General features: G+C 50.2%; 1 protein-coding gene across 4 annotated transcripts; it reads left to right on the top strand.

The window, feature by feature from the left end:
• Positions 1–8,471: 8,471 nt before the first annotated feature.
• On the top strand, positions 8,472–14,165 carry Nr1h2 (nuclear receptor subfamily 1 group H member 2). Of its 4 annotated transcripts, none has more exons than XM_026789162.1 (10): positions 8,472–8,586; positions 8,701–8,881; positions 9,791–9,848; positions 9,920–10,033; positions 10,246–10,536; positions 10,629–10,885; positions 10,966–11,145; positions 11,780–11,879; positions 13,053–13,261; positions 13,669–14,165. In XM_026789162.1, exons 3-10 carry the CDS (start codon positions 9,809–9,811, stop codon positions 13,813–13,815), a joined length of 1,338 nt encoding a protein of 445 aa, XP_026644963.1. In that variant the 5' UTR covers positions 8,472–8,586; positions 8,701–8,881; positions 9,791–9,808; the 3' UTR covers positions 13,816–14,165. The 4 variants fall into 4 exon arrangements, with proteins under 4 accessions (XP_026644963.1, XP_005366920.1, XP_013209134.1 ...); XM_005366863.3 differs by having other exon boundaries at positions 8,701–8,830; XM_013353680.2 differs by having other exon boundaries at positions 8,701–8,830; positions 10,255–10,536.
• Positions 14,166–14,626: the final 461 nt, after the last annotated feature.

Raw genomic sequence — 14,626 nt, forward strand, 5'->3', positions numbered from 1 at the left:
GAGCAGGGGGAGTCTGGAGGGGTGGGTCAGGGTTGTGTATTGGAGCATGCCCTGTGTAAGGAGCTGGAGGCACCGAGAGGAGTTCTTAGACTTGTCTTGACTTATTTCTCGGACTTACATACGTTCTCAGATCTCATAACTTAAGCTTTTGTATTTTAGACTTTATATACTTTAGATGACTTTCTTAGACCTGCACAATTTGTATCTCATTTTTCCTTGACCTAGATAACTTGTCTATTTCTCATGACGTTTAGAAACTCCAAATCTCTTAGAGCGCGAAGGCTGTCGGCGCGAAGGCTGTCGGCGCGAAGGCTGTCGGCGCGAAGGCTGTCGGCGCGAAGGCTGTCGGCGCGAAGGCTGTCGGCGCGAAGGCTGTCGGGACGCCAAACTGTACACATGGGATAGACTGACCAGAAAGCTGGGTGTTTGTAAAATACTTAGCCTTCAACATCATCAGAGATCGAGAAGGACAAATCTGACTGTTTTTTTGTTTTGTTTTTTTCAAGATAGAGTTTCTGTAGTTTGGAGCCTGTCCTGGAACTCCCTATGTAGACCAAGCTGGCCTCAAACTCAAAAAGATCCACCCGCCTCTGCCTCCAGAGTGCTGGGATTAAAGGGGTGCATCACCACTGTCCAGCTGAAAAGGACATATTTGAGTAAGAAGTATAATTTAAGTGGTTTTTGTATCAATTAAATTGACAGTTGTTCACGAGGTTCATTGTGGTCGATCTCTGGCTTTCAACATTTCACCTCCAGTGTCCTCCAGCCTCTCCAGTGCTGTCTGCCCAGAGGACAGCAGTCAACCCAAACACGTCCACAGTTTCTTCTTACTCTATGACTGCCTGGGTGGCCGGTGACTGCCCCTGGCATCTTTCTCTCTTTCTCCTTTTCTCACTTCTTGTTTTTCTCTCAGGCCTAGATTTCTCTCCTATTTATTTTCCTGCCTACCAGCCCCGCCTATCCCTCTCTCCTGCCTTGCTATTGGTTGTTCAGCTCTTTTTTAAAATATTTATTTATTTATTTATTTATTATGTATACAATATTCTGTCTGTGTGTATGTCTGCACGCCAGAAGCGGGCACCAGACCTCATTACAGATGGTTTGTGAGCCACCATGTGGTTGCCGGGAATTGAACTCAGGACCTTTGGAAGAGCAGGCAATGCTCTTAATCTCTGAGCCATCTCTCCAGCCCCCAGTTGTTCAGCTCTTTATTAGACCAACTAGGTATTTTAAATAGGCAGAGTAACACAGTTTCACAGAGTTAAACAAATGTAACATAAAAGAATGCAACACATCTTTGCATCATTAAACAAATATTCCATAGCATAAATGATTGTAACACATCTTTTTTTTCTTCTTTTTTTAAATATTTATTTTATTTTATTTTATTTATTTATTATGTATACAATATTCTGTCTGTGTGTATGTCTGCACGCCAGAAGCGGGCACCAGACCTCATTACAGATGGTTTGTGAGCCACCATGTGGTTGCCGGGAATTGAACTCAGGACCTTTGGAAGAGCAGGCAATGCTCTTAACCACTGAGTCATCTCTCCAGCCCAATTGTAACACATCTTAAACTAATATTTCACAGCATATATGGGCTAGTTAGGATCTCAACAGAGGCCAAGGCTCAGTTTACCCTCAGGCAGTACCTGTTTCCTAGAAAGACCACAAACTGAGACCACCCAGCCAGCACCCAGCAACAGACCATCCAAAGGAAATTCCTAAGGCTCCAACCACTGTAGACAGGACCACCTGCCAGCACACACCCATCACTTTTCACCAGGACACCCTAGACAAATGTCAGCTAATCAGGAGTCCTGAACCTTAGAAGTCCCTCACCCTAAGCTCTGCTATTATAAAAAACCCTACCCCAACTGAGCTTGGGGCTGTCTGATCACGCCAATACATTGGACGTGTGGAGGGTCTGAGTTCGAACTTGAATAAGAATAAAGGCTCTTTGCTTTTACATTCAGGACTCAGTCTCCTATTGGTTTTTGGGATGCTGATATCTGGGCATAACATGTGCCTCAGTTTATCTAAATAACTGAAGTTTTAAAAATATTTATTTATTTATTATGGATACAATATTCTGTTTGTGTGTATGCCTGAAGGCCAGAAGAGGGCACCAGACCTCATTACAGATGGTTGTGAGCCACCATGTGGTTGCTGGGAATCGAACTCGGGTCCTTTGGAAGAGCACGCAATGCTCTTAACCGCTGAGCCATCTCTCCAGCATAACTGAAGCTTTAAAAAGTGAGCAAAGGCAAACAGGCCTGACAAATAGTATTGTGAACCTGAGTAGAGCTTAGGAATTTACTATAATATAAAATCTGTTTGCAGTCCAAGGAGAGAGAATAATGTAGCTATAAGGGCATAAAGAGGCTGCAGAACTTCCAGGAGAAAGCCTAGGGACCAGAGGGACATCACAGAGACCCAGAAAGACCTAAGGGGCTACAGGACTGAGCAGACAGCTCCTGCGGGCAGGGAGGAGAGGGGCAAGGAAGCCCAAACACAGGCCTAAAGGAGCTTTTCTTTCATTTTTTTTCTCTCTTCTTCCTTCCTTCCTTCCTTCCTTCCTTCCTTCCTTCCTTCCTTCCTTCCTTCCTTTCTTATTTTATGTTTTTTTGTCTTTGGTTTTTCGAGACAGGGTTTCTCTGTGGTTTTGGTTCCTGTCCTGGAACTAGCTCTGTAGACCAGGCTGGCCTCGAACTCACAGAGATCCACCTGCCTCTGCCTCCTGAGTGCTGGGATTAAAGACGTGCGCCACCACTGCCCAGCATAGAAGCTGCAGTTCTTAGTAAGAGCTGAGAGAAACCTAGAGAGACAGGGGCGTGAGGGACAAATACGTCTCTGTGCTGAGAACCTGGCCTTGGTGTCCTGGGCCTTGCTTCCTTTCTGCGTTCGTTGCAGTTGCCTTTAGTAGAAATCACCCAAATGGTGGCCAGTGGTAAATAAATGGCGTGTAGTATATCCGTACAATAAACACGCAACCACAAACATACAAAAAGACTGATACGTGGGCAACATAGATGAACCTTGAAAATAGTACACGGAACAAACAATGCCAGTCACAGAGAATAAGTTCTAGGATTCTACTTTCAGTACATTTCCAGAATGGCCATACCCTATGGAGACAGAAGGTTGATTGATGGTTGGTTGCCTAGCGACCAGTGTGGGACAGGAGAACTGAGTTCAACTGCTAATGGCTGGATTATTTTGTGGGGTGAACAAAAATGTTCTAAAATTTATTATAGAAAAGGATGCAAAACCTGGTGAAAACTCTTTAAATAAAGTTGCATTTTTGGGGGGTTGGAGAGATAGTTCAGCGGTTAAGAGCACTGCCTGCTCTTCCAAAGGTCCTGAGTTCAATTCCCGGCAACCACATGGTGGCTGACAACCATCTGAAATGAGGTCTGGTGCCCTCCTCTGGCCTGCAGACATACACACAGACAGAATATTGTATACATAATAAATAAATAAATATTTTTTTAAAAAGTTGCATTTTTGGTAAAATTCAAAATAGGTCAACTGTCCAGTGAGGAAAATCTCAACAAAACCATTAACAAAAATAAAGGTGTATTAGATGTGTTATGGGACCGGAACCGTGCATAAGGAGACTCGGATAAAAAGCTGGACTGGCTAGGTGCACAACCAGGGACCCCAAGGCCACTGGCCCCCAAAACTACTAACAGAGAGGACCTTGTTCTCCACTGCCTGATTCTGTTTTTGTCCCTCTGGTCTGTTGCCTCCTGTTATTTCTCCTTCTCAGTGGATATGAAAGCCCAGGAACAGGGGTGGACAGATGACTCAGGGGTAAAGGGCACTAGCTGACTCTTCTTACAGAGGACCCAAGATTTGATTGATAGCACCCATACGGTGGCTCACTATCTATGACTTCAGTTCCAGGGGGATCTGATGCCTTCTTCTGGCCTCCACGGGCACAAGGCATACAGGTGGTACATAGAACTACATACAGGCAAAACACTCAGCAATACATTAAATAAATAATATTTTTTAAAAAAGTATATGTAGGCAAGCATAACACACACACACACACACACACACACACACACACACACACACACACATACATTTAAGAAAAATGTCCAGGATTCTCAAGCCCTGCAGTTTCTGATGCTTAGAACCAAAACTTCCCCCAAGACCAAGAGGGGAGATTAATATCTGTAATTCCAGCTCTCAGGAGGCTGAGGCAGGACAGAGTTGGAGAGCTGCCTGGGTCTGCATAGTAACACCTTGTTACAAAACAAAACACACCTATCACTCAAGTATAAAAGATTCCAGTAGGAGCTGGCAGAACCAGCTCTTAGGTAATGATGGACCAACCCACAGCCTGGCCTGGCCAGAGCCAACACAGGCCATCAGTATGGGAAGTCAGTTTTCTTCAGCTACCAGACCTACTAGCTTCCCAGCACGGGCACACTGCAGTGACCTCAACACTCATGCAATCACTCGCCCGTCATGGTAATGACAGAGCAGACTACAGAAGTGCACGGGACACACATGCTGGGATAAACAGTGGTTGGGTCCTTTGATCTGGGGTGGTGGTGTCCTCCTTTCCCTGTCTCAGAGGGCCCAGGGAACCAGCGCAACCCCAGACAAGGGGTCTTGGAGAACACTAAGTCATATAGGTTTGGGTGGGGGTGGGAGCAACCCTGAATCTTGATCCAACTAAGTGAATTCAAACAGCATGTGGCAGTTTACTAATATAATGAATATTAAATACATCTGTGGGGCTAGAGAGACAGCTGAATAGTTATGAGCACTGAGTGCTCTTCCATAGTACCTGGGTTCAATTTTTAGCACCTGTATGGCAGCTGATAAGTGTCTGTAAATTCATGTCTTGGGTGATCTGACACCTTCACACCGTTGCACATAAAATAAAGTTAAATAAGTCATAGAAAATTCTTTTTTGGGGGGGGGGGTTCGAGACAGGGTTTCTCTGTAGCTTTGGTGCCGGTCCCAGAAGTAGCTCTTGTAGACCAGGCTGGCCGCAAACTGCACACATAAACACACATACATATATATGTGTGTATATATATTGAATTAAAAAACTGAGGACAGGCCGGGCGGTGGTGGCGCACGCCTTTAATCCCAGCACTCGGGAGGCAGAGGCAGGCGGATCTCTGTGAGTTCGAGACCAGCCTGGTCTACAAGAGCTAGTTCCAGGACAGGCTCCAAAACCACAGAGAAACCCTGTCTCGAAAAACCAAAAAAACAAAAAACAAAAAACAAAAAACAAAAACAAAAAAAACAAAAAACTGAGGACAGGACTGCTCTGCATGGTTGAGAAGGTCTATTGTAGATCTGAGGGAGAAAACAGCTACAGGTTTCTGGAAGGATCCATACTGAAGTTGACCAGCAGAATAAACTGAGCCATGGGAATAGGGTAGTGGGAGAGGAAGAGAGAGGAACCAGGAACCAAGAGGGCAGAGGACCAAGAGAGCAAGAGGACACGTAGTCAAAACGGCTGGGTTGTATAGAAAAAGGAAGCTGAGGGAAGAGAAGTAAAGCTTGGGCTAAGGAGGTTGAGGGGGAGGGGTAACTCTGTAGCAGGTGTTGGTGCTGAGAGACCAGCATCCACTTTGATAGGTTAATAGGCACCCCAGTCAGGCATTTGTCCTGCTTTATTTCTGAAAAAGTATGGATTGGTGGCTGAATCTCAGAGCAGACCAGCTTCGTTGCAGGACAAAGGTGAACGGTTTCTGTAGCCCATAAGCCTCTCCACCGATGCAGCAACCGAAATCAGACCAAATAAGTCAAACCGAATTAGGAAAAAAAAACAGGTTTAAAGGATAAAACGCTCCCGGATGATTCTTCAGCCCCCCAGAGAGGAGCCGGGAGGGAAAGGAGAACTAGAAAACCATAGTCTGTCTTCTGGGGGCAGTTTAAATCCCCTGTGGGAGTGGTCTTGAGCATCTCTGGGGGATGGGTCATCAAAATGTTCGGAGATGTAGTAGGGTTTGGAGAGAGATGGGGGAGAGGGTTTGGGGTGGAGCTTCCTTCAGAACATTCCAGACTCTTTGGGTATATGGATGGCAGGGGCTTGGGGTGAAGCTTGCGACACTTTAAATCCCAAACTCATGAGTCAGAGGCAGGAGGATCTCTGAGTTGGAGGCCAGTCTGGTCTTCAAAGAGTTCCAGGATGCTAGGATGGAGAGATCATATCTTCAAAAAGAAATAAAAGCAGGCATTTGCATTTAATAAAGATTGAATTTTCCATAAGGGGATGGTGGGGAAAGCAAACCTGGATCTTTCCCATCTGGACTCCATATGAGTATTTAAATCTTCTGTGGAAAGTTGTTATTATTACTTTTATGGCGGTGGGTATCTAGGCTACCTGTTGATATCGAGCTGATGATAAGGTCTCACTACCTAGTTCAGATCGGCCTCCGCCACTTGCGTGCTTATTCCAGGCATGTGCCTGCACTCAATTTGCCTTTTTATATTATGTTTTCCCATCATGAAGCTGAATGAAAAGTTAAAAAAGGAGACCATGACTGTTCCTAGGTATGATGGAGGAGAAAGGTTATTGGAGATAAAAGGAGACATAGTTAGAGGTAGAGACATCTAGGAGAGGCCAGAGGAAACATGACCCTGAGTCAGGCTGTGTGAGGAGGGTGTGTGTGTGTATGTGTGTGGTGGTTTGAGAGAAAATGGCTCCCCAAAAGAGTGGCACTATTATGAGGTGTGGCCTTGTTGGAGGAAGTGTGTCACTCTGGAGCCAGTCTTTGAGGTCTCATATGCTCAAGCCATGCGCAGTGAGACAGTCTGCTTCCTGCTGTAGCAGCTCCTCTCCAGGACCATGTCTGCCTGCAGCTCACCATGTCCTACCTTGATGGTAATGGACTAAACCTCTGGAACGGTAAACCACCACCTCGATCAAATGTTCTCCTTTGTAAGAGTTGCCATGGTCACGGTGCCTATTCACAGCAATAGAAACCCTACTACCAGGGAGAGGCAAGAGAGTAAAGGGTAGAGGAAGGCCCAGGTAACCGAAATGGCTGGATTATATAGGGAAAGGCAACTGCGGGAAGGGCAGGCGGGGAAATTTAGGGCATGAAGAACCAACTTTAAAAGTCTTTTTTTTTTTTTAAGACAAATGAAGTTCATTCCTGTTTATGATTTACTCTGTTTCTCAAGAATTAGGCTGTACCCACCTGCAGCCTTAGCTACAAATGGTTCTGTACTGTGTGCTCCAGGAATGGCAGTCACGGCTTTGTTTCCAATGCTGTTTATGACCCCCTTACAGCCCTACCTCGGTGTCTAAAGGCCATTATGACTGCCTGTTGTTGTGCCCACCTTACGGTCATGTCTTTGCTTCAGGAAGTCCTTAGGGCAAACTCCTTCAATCCCACCTATTTTGGCTGCCAACCCCCCCATTTGGAAACCCCTACCTCTGACCCAAAAAAGCCTTGTCTTCCCCACATCCATGGCAACCACTCAGAGCCCACCTTACAACAGCTTGCTTTAATTAACTGCTTGTTTGAATTAATTTGGCCATGATGATTTGGGTCAGTGGTCTTTCTCCTCCCATCTTAACAGATGGGGCCATGGTATGCCAGTCCTGCCCGGTAGCCAGTCCCAGGGAGGGATAGGGAAGCTGGGAGAATCCGGTGGCTAGGTCGGCTCTCATTTGTTTGTCCTAGGCTTGAGACCTAATGGAAGCTTTATGTTTTGAGGGGCTGAGGCTGTAGCTGTGTCTGGGTGCTTACCTAGCACATGCTACACCCTGGGTTTTAGTTTTTGGTCCACCACTGTATGTTAACTTATCTTTATGACATTTATTTATGAATTGTGTATGTGTAAGCATGTGTGGCGAGGTGCTTACAATTTTGGATAGTCGGTTCTTCCAAATGAGGGATCAGGGAATCGAACTCTGGTCCTCAGACTTGGGGCAAGTGCCTTACCTGCTGAACCATCTTGTCATCTCCAAATTTAACTTATTTAGAACCAATATGCAGGGCTGGAAGTGGATCTGCTGTCGCAACCAGAGGGAGGTAGAGGCAGAAAAATCAGAAATTCAAGAGACCCTGTCTCACAGATCAAAACAAAAATAAAATCAAAACCGTGCAGCACTGTTACAGAAGGAGAGAACTTTAAACTACTCAAAGGGTAAAAGCATGCTTCATTAGCCAAGTGTGAAAAGAAACAAAAGAACTTTCCGGAACATTTTTCTGAGAATCCGCGAGGGAAACTAAATAAATAAATAAATAAATAAATAAATAAATAAATAAATAAATAAATAAATAAACTTCCAGGAATCCGCGAGGGAAACTAACTAACTAACTAACTAACTAACTAAATAAATAAATAAATAAATAAATAAATAAACTTCCCGTAAGCGTGCCACTTCCGGACAGGACACTGGTTCGGTGGCGGCCCTGTAGACCGGAAGTCTGTCACCTTTCCCGGCCCGCCTATATCCGGAAGTGACGTAAAGCGGGGTTGCCGGAAGAAGTGGCGAAGTTACTTTTGCTTTGCGCTCAGCCAGCGCTGTTGCTTCGAGCTACTCCCCGGCTTCAGAAGTTACTTCGGAAGTGCTGAGGGGGAGCAAGTACCGGTGCGGACACGGAGGCAAATGCGCAGGGGGCGGCGGAGCAGGTGGGGCTGGGCAGGGTCCGCGGGCGGCCGCGGTCCCACTCAGCGCCCGCCCGCTTCCCTCCCTCTGCCACAGCTCCCGCCTCCCGCGGCCGTTTCCAGGGCAACGGAGTAGGAGCCCTGCGCCCCACCACTTCAAGACCTCCGGTGCAGTCATGAGCCCCGCCTCCCCCTGGTGCTCGGAGAGGGGCGGGGTCTGGAGTGAGGTGGGCGTGGCTCTGCGGGGCGTGGTGTCGTGTAGGCGAAGCCTATGATTGGTGGGTGGGGAAGCAGATGGGGCGGGGCATGGTGTAGATAAAGTCTGTGATTGAAGGTTCCTGAGCCGTGGATGTTGCTCCTTGGGGCGGGGCCTAAGTCATTGGTGGGGGCTTGGGCCCGGCTAGGCTAATGGGTGGGGCATAACGTTGGGAAATCTTGATTGGTTCCTGGTAGGCGGGGCCTGAAGGTAAGTGGGTGGAGCTTGAAGACATTCGCATGGAGGGCGTGACATATAAAAGCTTATGATTGGCTTCTAGGGATTGGTATGGGTGGGACCTAGGCTGGAGCGGGCAAAACTTGTGTATATGCCCAATTGTGGGAAATGGAGTACCAAGAGTCCTGATAGGGTAAGATCAGGGGTCTGTATTGGGGTGGAGCAAAACCCTGACGAAACCTGTATTAGGAGGGTATGGGTTGTGGCCTGATGGGAAGGGCGGGTCCAAGTAAGAATGGCTTATGACAGGAGCGCAGTGGGGGCACACAAAAGAAGAACTTGAAAATTGTTGGGCTCTCTTGGTGTTAAAGCATTGGAAACTGTCATGGAGGGTCATGATTCATAGGAGGAGGGAACAGTGGGCTGGGCTGGAGAAGTGGGTGGGCATTGTTAAAGTCGGTCGGATGTTTGTATGGGACTAGGGCTGGCAGTGGCAGCTCAGTATAGAAGTATAAACACTGAGGTGTAGTGGCACAGCCCTGTGATGCCAGCCCTTGAGAGGTCAAGGCAGGAATGCTGGATATCCCAAGACAACCTAGAGTCATGAGTTCCAGGGCCTGGGAGGTCGAGGCAGGAGATATTTGAGAGGTTCAGCCTTCAGCATGAGATCTTATCACAAAAGAGACCTCGAGCCTTGGAAGGAGAAGCGCCCCTATCATGACCTGTAATTGGCTGGGTCCCCTGTGTTCAACAGGCTGCTTCGTGACCCACCATGTCTTCCCCCACAAGTTCTCTGGATACACCGGCGCCCGGTGAGTGACCCACTTCCCCTACAGGGCCCCCCACAGTGCTGGAGAAACTCACTGTCACCTCTCCCATCTAGGGAATGGTTCTCCTCAGCCAAGTACCTCCTCGGCTTCGCCCACCATCAAGGAGGAGGGGCAGGAGACTGACGCCCCTCCAGGCTCTGAAGGGGCCAGCTCTGCCTACATTGTAGGTGAGACAGGGAGACAGGTGGGCTTTTCCTTCTGTTTCCCTTTGACTTCTCTGACTCATTCTCGGGGGGGGGGGGGGGGGGGGCTACCGACCTGCAGATCTTTCCCTTGCTGTTGCAGCCCTGTCCTCACCCTCACTTCGGGACCTCCCATGGCCTGTCGCTAGACTGCTTTCTGTCTTTGTCTCTCTCTCATGGGCTCTGCTCACCCCAAGTCATCTTAGAGCCAGAGGATGAGCCCGAGCGCAAGCGAAAGAAGGGTCCGGCCCCGAAGATGCTGGGTCACGAGCTGTGCCGCGTGTGTGGGGACAAGGCCTCGGGCTTCCACTACAATGTGCTCAGTTGCGAAGGCTGCAAAGGCTTCTTCCGGCGCAGCGTAGTTCATGGTGGAGCTGGGCGCTATGCCTGTCGGGGCAGTGGAACCTGCCAGATGGATGCCTTTATGCGGCGCAAGTGCCAGCTCTGCAGGCTGCGCAAGTGCAAGGAGGCTGGCATGCGGGAGCAGTGTGAGTGTGGGGAAGGGAAAGACGGGGGCATTCTGAGAGGGGGAATCAGTGCGGGTGCGCTCCGCCACTGAGGTTCACTCTCCGGCATGCAGGCGTGCTTTCTGAGGAGCAGATTCGAAAGAAAAAGATTCAGAAGCAGCAGCAACAGCAGCCACCCGCGACTGAGCCAGCATCAAGCAGCTCAGCCCGGCCTATAGCCTCCTCTGGCACGACCGAAGCAGGCAGCCAGGGCTCCGGGGAAGGGGAGGGCATCCAGCTGACAGAGGCGCAAGAGCTGATGATCCAGCAGTTGGTTGCTGCGCAGCTGCAGTGCAACAAGCGCTCTTTCTCCGACCAGCCCAAAGTCACGGTATTGCCTTGCTCTGCCCTGTGGGCAGGGACTTATAGGGCAGGAGAGTCCCCATATGACCCTGGTCTCCTGTGTCCCAGCCCTGGCCCTTGGGTGCAGACCCTCAGTCCCGAGATGCTCGTCAGCAGCGCTTCGCCCACTTCACGGAGCTGGCCATCATCTCGGTCCAGGAGATTGTGGACTTTGCCAAGCAGGTGCCAGGGTTCTTGCAGCTGGGCCGGGAGGACCAGATCGCCCTCCTGAAGGCATCCACCATCGAGGTAATGGCCAGGCTTTAGAACAGAGCCCAGAGCTGAATGTAGTGAGTGCCAATGGGTCCTACTTAACCCTTGCGGGATGTGGTCAGCAGGAGTGTTCAGTCCTTACAAGATAGCTGGAGCCTCCAGTGAGCCAGCTGGGGACAAAGGGGGAATGGGCTGAGGTAGAAAATAATGATGGGCTGGTAAAGAGGAAATATTCCCCCAGGACTTTTCCTTTTGGGGTTTTCGAGACAGAGTTTCACTATAGCTTTGGCCCCTGTCCTAGACCAGGCTGGCCTCGAACTCACAGAGATCCACCTGCCTCTGCCTCCTGAGTGCTGGAATTAAAGGTGTGCGCCACCACCGTCCAGCTCCCACAGGACTTTTCCAAGGAATGGACATTTGAGCCAAATCAAGGATAGTAAGGAAGTATTGGATGTCAGCTATATGCAAAGCTCTGGTCTAAGTGCTAAGAGTCCAAACGCTAGCCTCCACCTCGTGATTATGTGGGGCAAGTGTCCTTGGATGGGCCGTGAGTGGGCGGTAGATGGGATGAAGGAAGGCTAGGAATGTGGCCTGGCAGAGGGTGGGCAGGTAGTTGGTCTTAGCACATTGACTTTGGGCCAGCTGAGAGCCTGTATCTTGTTACCACCAGATTATGTTGCTGGAGACAGCCAGACGCTACAACCACGAGACAGAGTGCATCACGTTCCTGAAGGACTTCACCTACAGCAAGGATGACTTCCACCGTGCAGGTCTGTGGAGGACACTGGCTCAGGGTTGCACCTCCAGGTCGGGCACTGGCAAGACCATGTTTATCAAGGCCAGGTGCATGGGGAGGTCTTTGCTCTCACCTGGTACTCTGGCAGAAATTAGGAAGAAGTACCCACTGCTGAGGCTGACTCATGCGCTCTGTCCTGGGAACTCACCTGGCTGTCTGCCTCGGAGTAAGACATTCGGGCTGAGGATGGAGCAGCAAGCTCCAGTTTGGGCTTCCCGTCATGTCTCTCAAGAACGACTCCAGCCCTTCCACTATACAACAGCATCCTAGGGTTCTTCTGGTGTGGGCTCGGCAGGCCAGGTGTTGGGGAGAAGAGCATTTGCCCCAAGGGTAAAGGCCCTGTAGCCAGCCTTGAAGGAACCACATGGAGCCCCAGGCAGCCAAGCCTAGGAAGACGGGACTGCAAGGACTATTAGGTGTCCATCCCACCCCACTCTGCCACAGGCTCAGCCACTTGTGCTCAGAGCCTCACAAGGACCGGTGGTTCTCTGATACTGCATTCCCAACGTGTCTGTCCTTAGAGCAGGCCATGTTTCCTCTGCTAGGAGGATCTGACCGACCTCCATCCTCCTCCTTGGTCCAGCCTCTCCCAGGATCTGAATGTACACCCATCAGCACAGTCCAGCATTAGGGATTAGCATTCACTGTCTCCTGCTTGAGCTGGGGGACAACTCCAGTTTCCCTGGAACCTGCCCAGACGGTTTTGTTTTGTTCTTGGCATCTCACTGTGTAGGTTAGGGCAACCTAGAATTTGTTACCCTCAACAGAAGGGGGTGGGTTGGGTTGGGTTTTAAATCACTCTTCCAAAACCTGGCACACAATAGGCACACTGAAATAATAGTTCATGAGTGAGCCATAGCATGTCTGCCCCTGCGCAGTGGGAGCCACTAGGGGTTTTTGTGTGTGGCTTGGCCTGCCCCCTTTCCCTCTGCCTCCATGAGGGTTGATTTGGGACCTGAGAGGATGTGACCTTCTGGCGTATGTAGGGAGGAAGGGTGTGGGTGCTGTCTTGGCTGCTATGTAATAGACACTCATAGGTCTGCCGTGGGAGGAGCAGAAATGCCTGTTAATGGCTGTTCCTCCTCACCATCCGAGGACCCTGGGACCATGGGCAGGGTGTGAAGCTGATCTGGGACCATGCTTTCAGGCTTGCAGGTGGAGTTCATCAATCCCATCTTCGAGTTTTCTCGGGCCATGCGTCGGCTGGGCCTGGACGACGCAGAGTATGCCCTGCTCATTGCCATCAACATCTTCTCAGCGGACCGACCCAACGTGCAGGAGCCCAGCCGTGTGGAGGCGCTACAGCAGCCCTACGTGGAGGCTCTCCTCTCCTATACACGCATCAAGCGGCCACAGGTACGGGAGCTGCCATTCCCTAGCAGGGCAGGCTTGGTGCTGGCACTAGGTTGTGCACGTTGGGGCATGCTGAGCCTGGGGTCTTCGTAGTCTCAGCTGCATCTGTTACAGGGTCAGTAGAGACGTTCCAACTTCTGGGTTGGATTCTATGTTACCCGAGCACTCTCAAGACTTAGCTGGTCTAGGGCGGTGGTGGCGCACGCCTTTAATCCCAGCACTTGGGAGGCAGAGGCAGGCGGATCTCTGTGAGTTTGAGACCAGCCTGGTCTACAGAGCTAGTTCCAGGACAGGCTCCAAAACCACAGAGAAACCCTGTCTCGAAAACAAAACAAAACAAAAAAAGACTTAGCTGGTCTGTCAGGGCAGTGCCCCCAGCAGCACAAACCTCCCTCCTCTTCCCCCTGCAGGACCAACTCCGCTTCCCGCGAATGCTCATGAAGCTGGTGAGCCTGCGCACCCTCAGTTCCGTGCACTCGGAGCAGGTCTTTGCATTGCGACTCCAGGACAAGAAGCTGCCGCCTTTGCTGTCTGAGATCTGGGATGTGCATGAATAGGGGCCGCCATGAGTGCCCGTCTTGGTGGCATCTTTTTGCAGATGGATGCTTTGCCTTTCCTCCTGGGGTGGGAGGACATAGTCATGGCCCATCCTTGAGGGGCTCGACACTGGCAGTTGCACCAGGAGGCCCCTCCCGACCCACCGAGTCTTCCAGGAGGGATGAGGGTCACAGGTCCTAGCCTCTGGCCTTCTCCAGCTCCCTCCCACCCAGCTTACACCTCAGCCTCCCATGCCATGCACCTTGAGCGGGGAGAGGCTGGTGTCTCTCCACAGTGGGAGACCACAGGTCCCCTCTTCTCCCCTTTTTATTTAATAAAAACAAAAACAAGAAATAAAGCCTGAGTACAAGTCAGCCCTTAACTCCGTGTGAGAAGTGGAAGGGGTGGGTCACCTCCTTGCCCAGTTGACTCTTAGGCTGGGGGACTTGGGAGTGGACTGGGTGCCCAGCTGAAGAGAGGTGGCCTTGCACAGCATAATTTGAGGCACTGGAGGGCCATCGGCAAGGGGAGAGTAGCTTTATGGGGGCAGGTTTCCAGAGTTGGAGCTGAGCATCTGGCCATGAATGTCATAAACAAGCCAGGAAGGGATTTGTGGAGCAACAGAAGTTATGCGGGAACACTTAGGGAAACTGAGAAAGGGAGCCTTTTCTAGCAAAGGTAGGTCCCAGGGCAGCATCCACCGTTGCAATCCTCTTGCGTTCACGCAGGGGGCGTTCGGGAACTGCTTCAGGTGTCTGGGGGCGTGTCCTCGGACTGTAGCATCATGAGGGGCGGGGCCAGTCGCCGGAGGGCGTGGCTCTGCGATCAGCC

The sequence above is a fragment of the Microtus ochrogaster genome, unplaced genomic scaffold (genome assembly GCF_000317375.1).
Source record: "Microtus ochrogaster isolate Prairie Vole_2 unplaced genomic scaffold, MicOch1.0 UNK14, whole genome shotgun sequence".
In the NCBI taxonomy this organism is placed as follows: domain Eukaryota; kingdom Metazoa; phylum Chordata; class Mammalia; order Rodentia; family Cricetidae; genus Microtus; species Microtus ochrogaster.

Excerpts from the sequence above, each read along its gene's own strand:
- Nr1h2 (XM_026789162.1), top strand. The coding sequence starts at position 9,809 with ATGTCTTCCCCCACAAGTTCTCTGGATACACCGGCGCCCG. Across the intron at positions 10,886-10,965 it reads CCGACCAGCCCAAAGTCACG|CCCTGGCCCTTGGGTGCAGA; the intron begins GTATTGCCTTGC and ends CCTGTGTCCCAG. Across the intron at positions 11,146-11,779 it reads TGAAGGCATCCACCATCGAG|ATTATGTTGCTGGAGACAGC; the intron begins GTAATGGCCAGG and ends TGTTACCACCAG.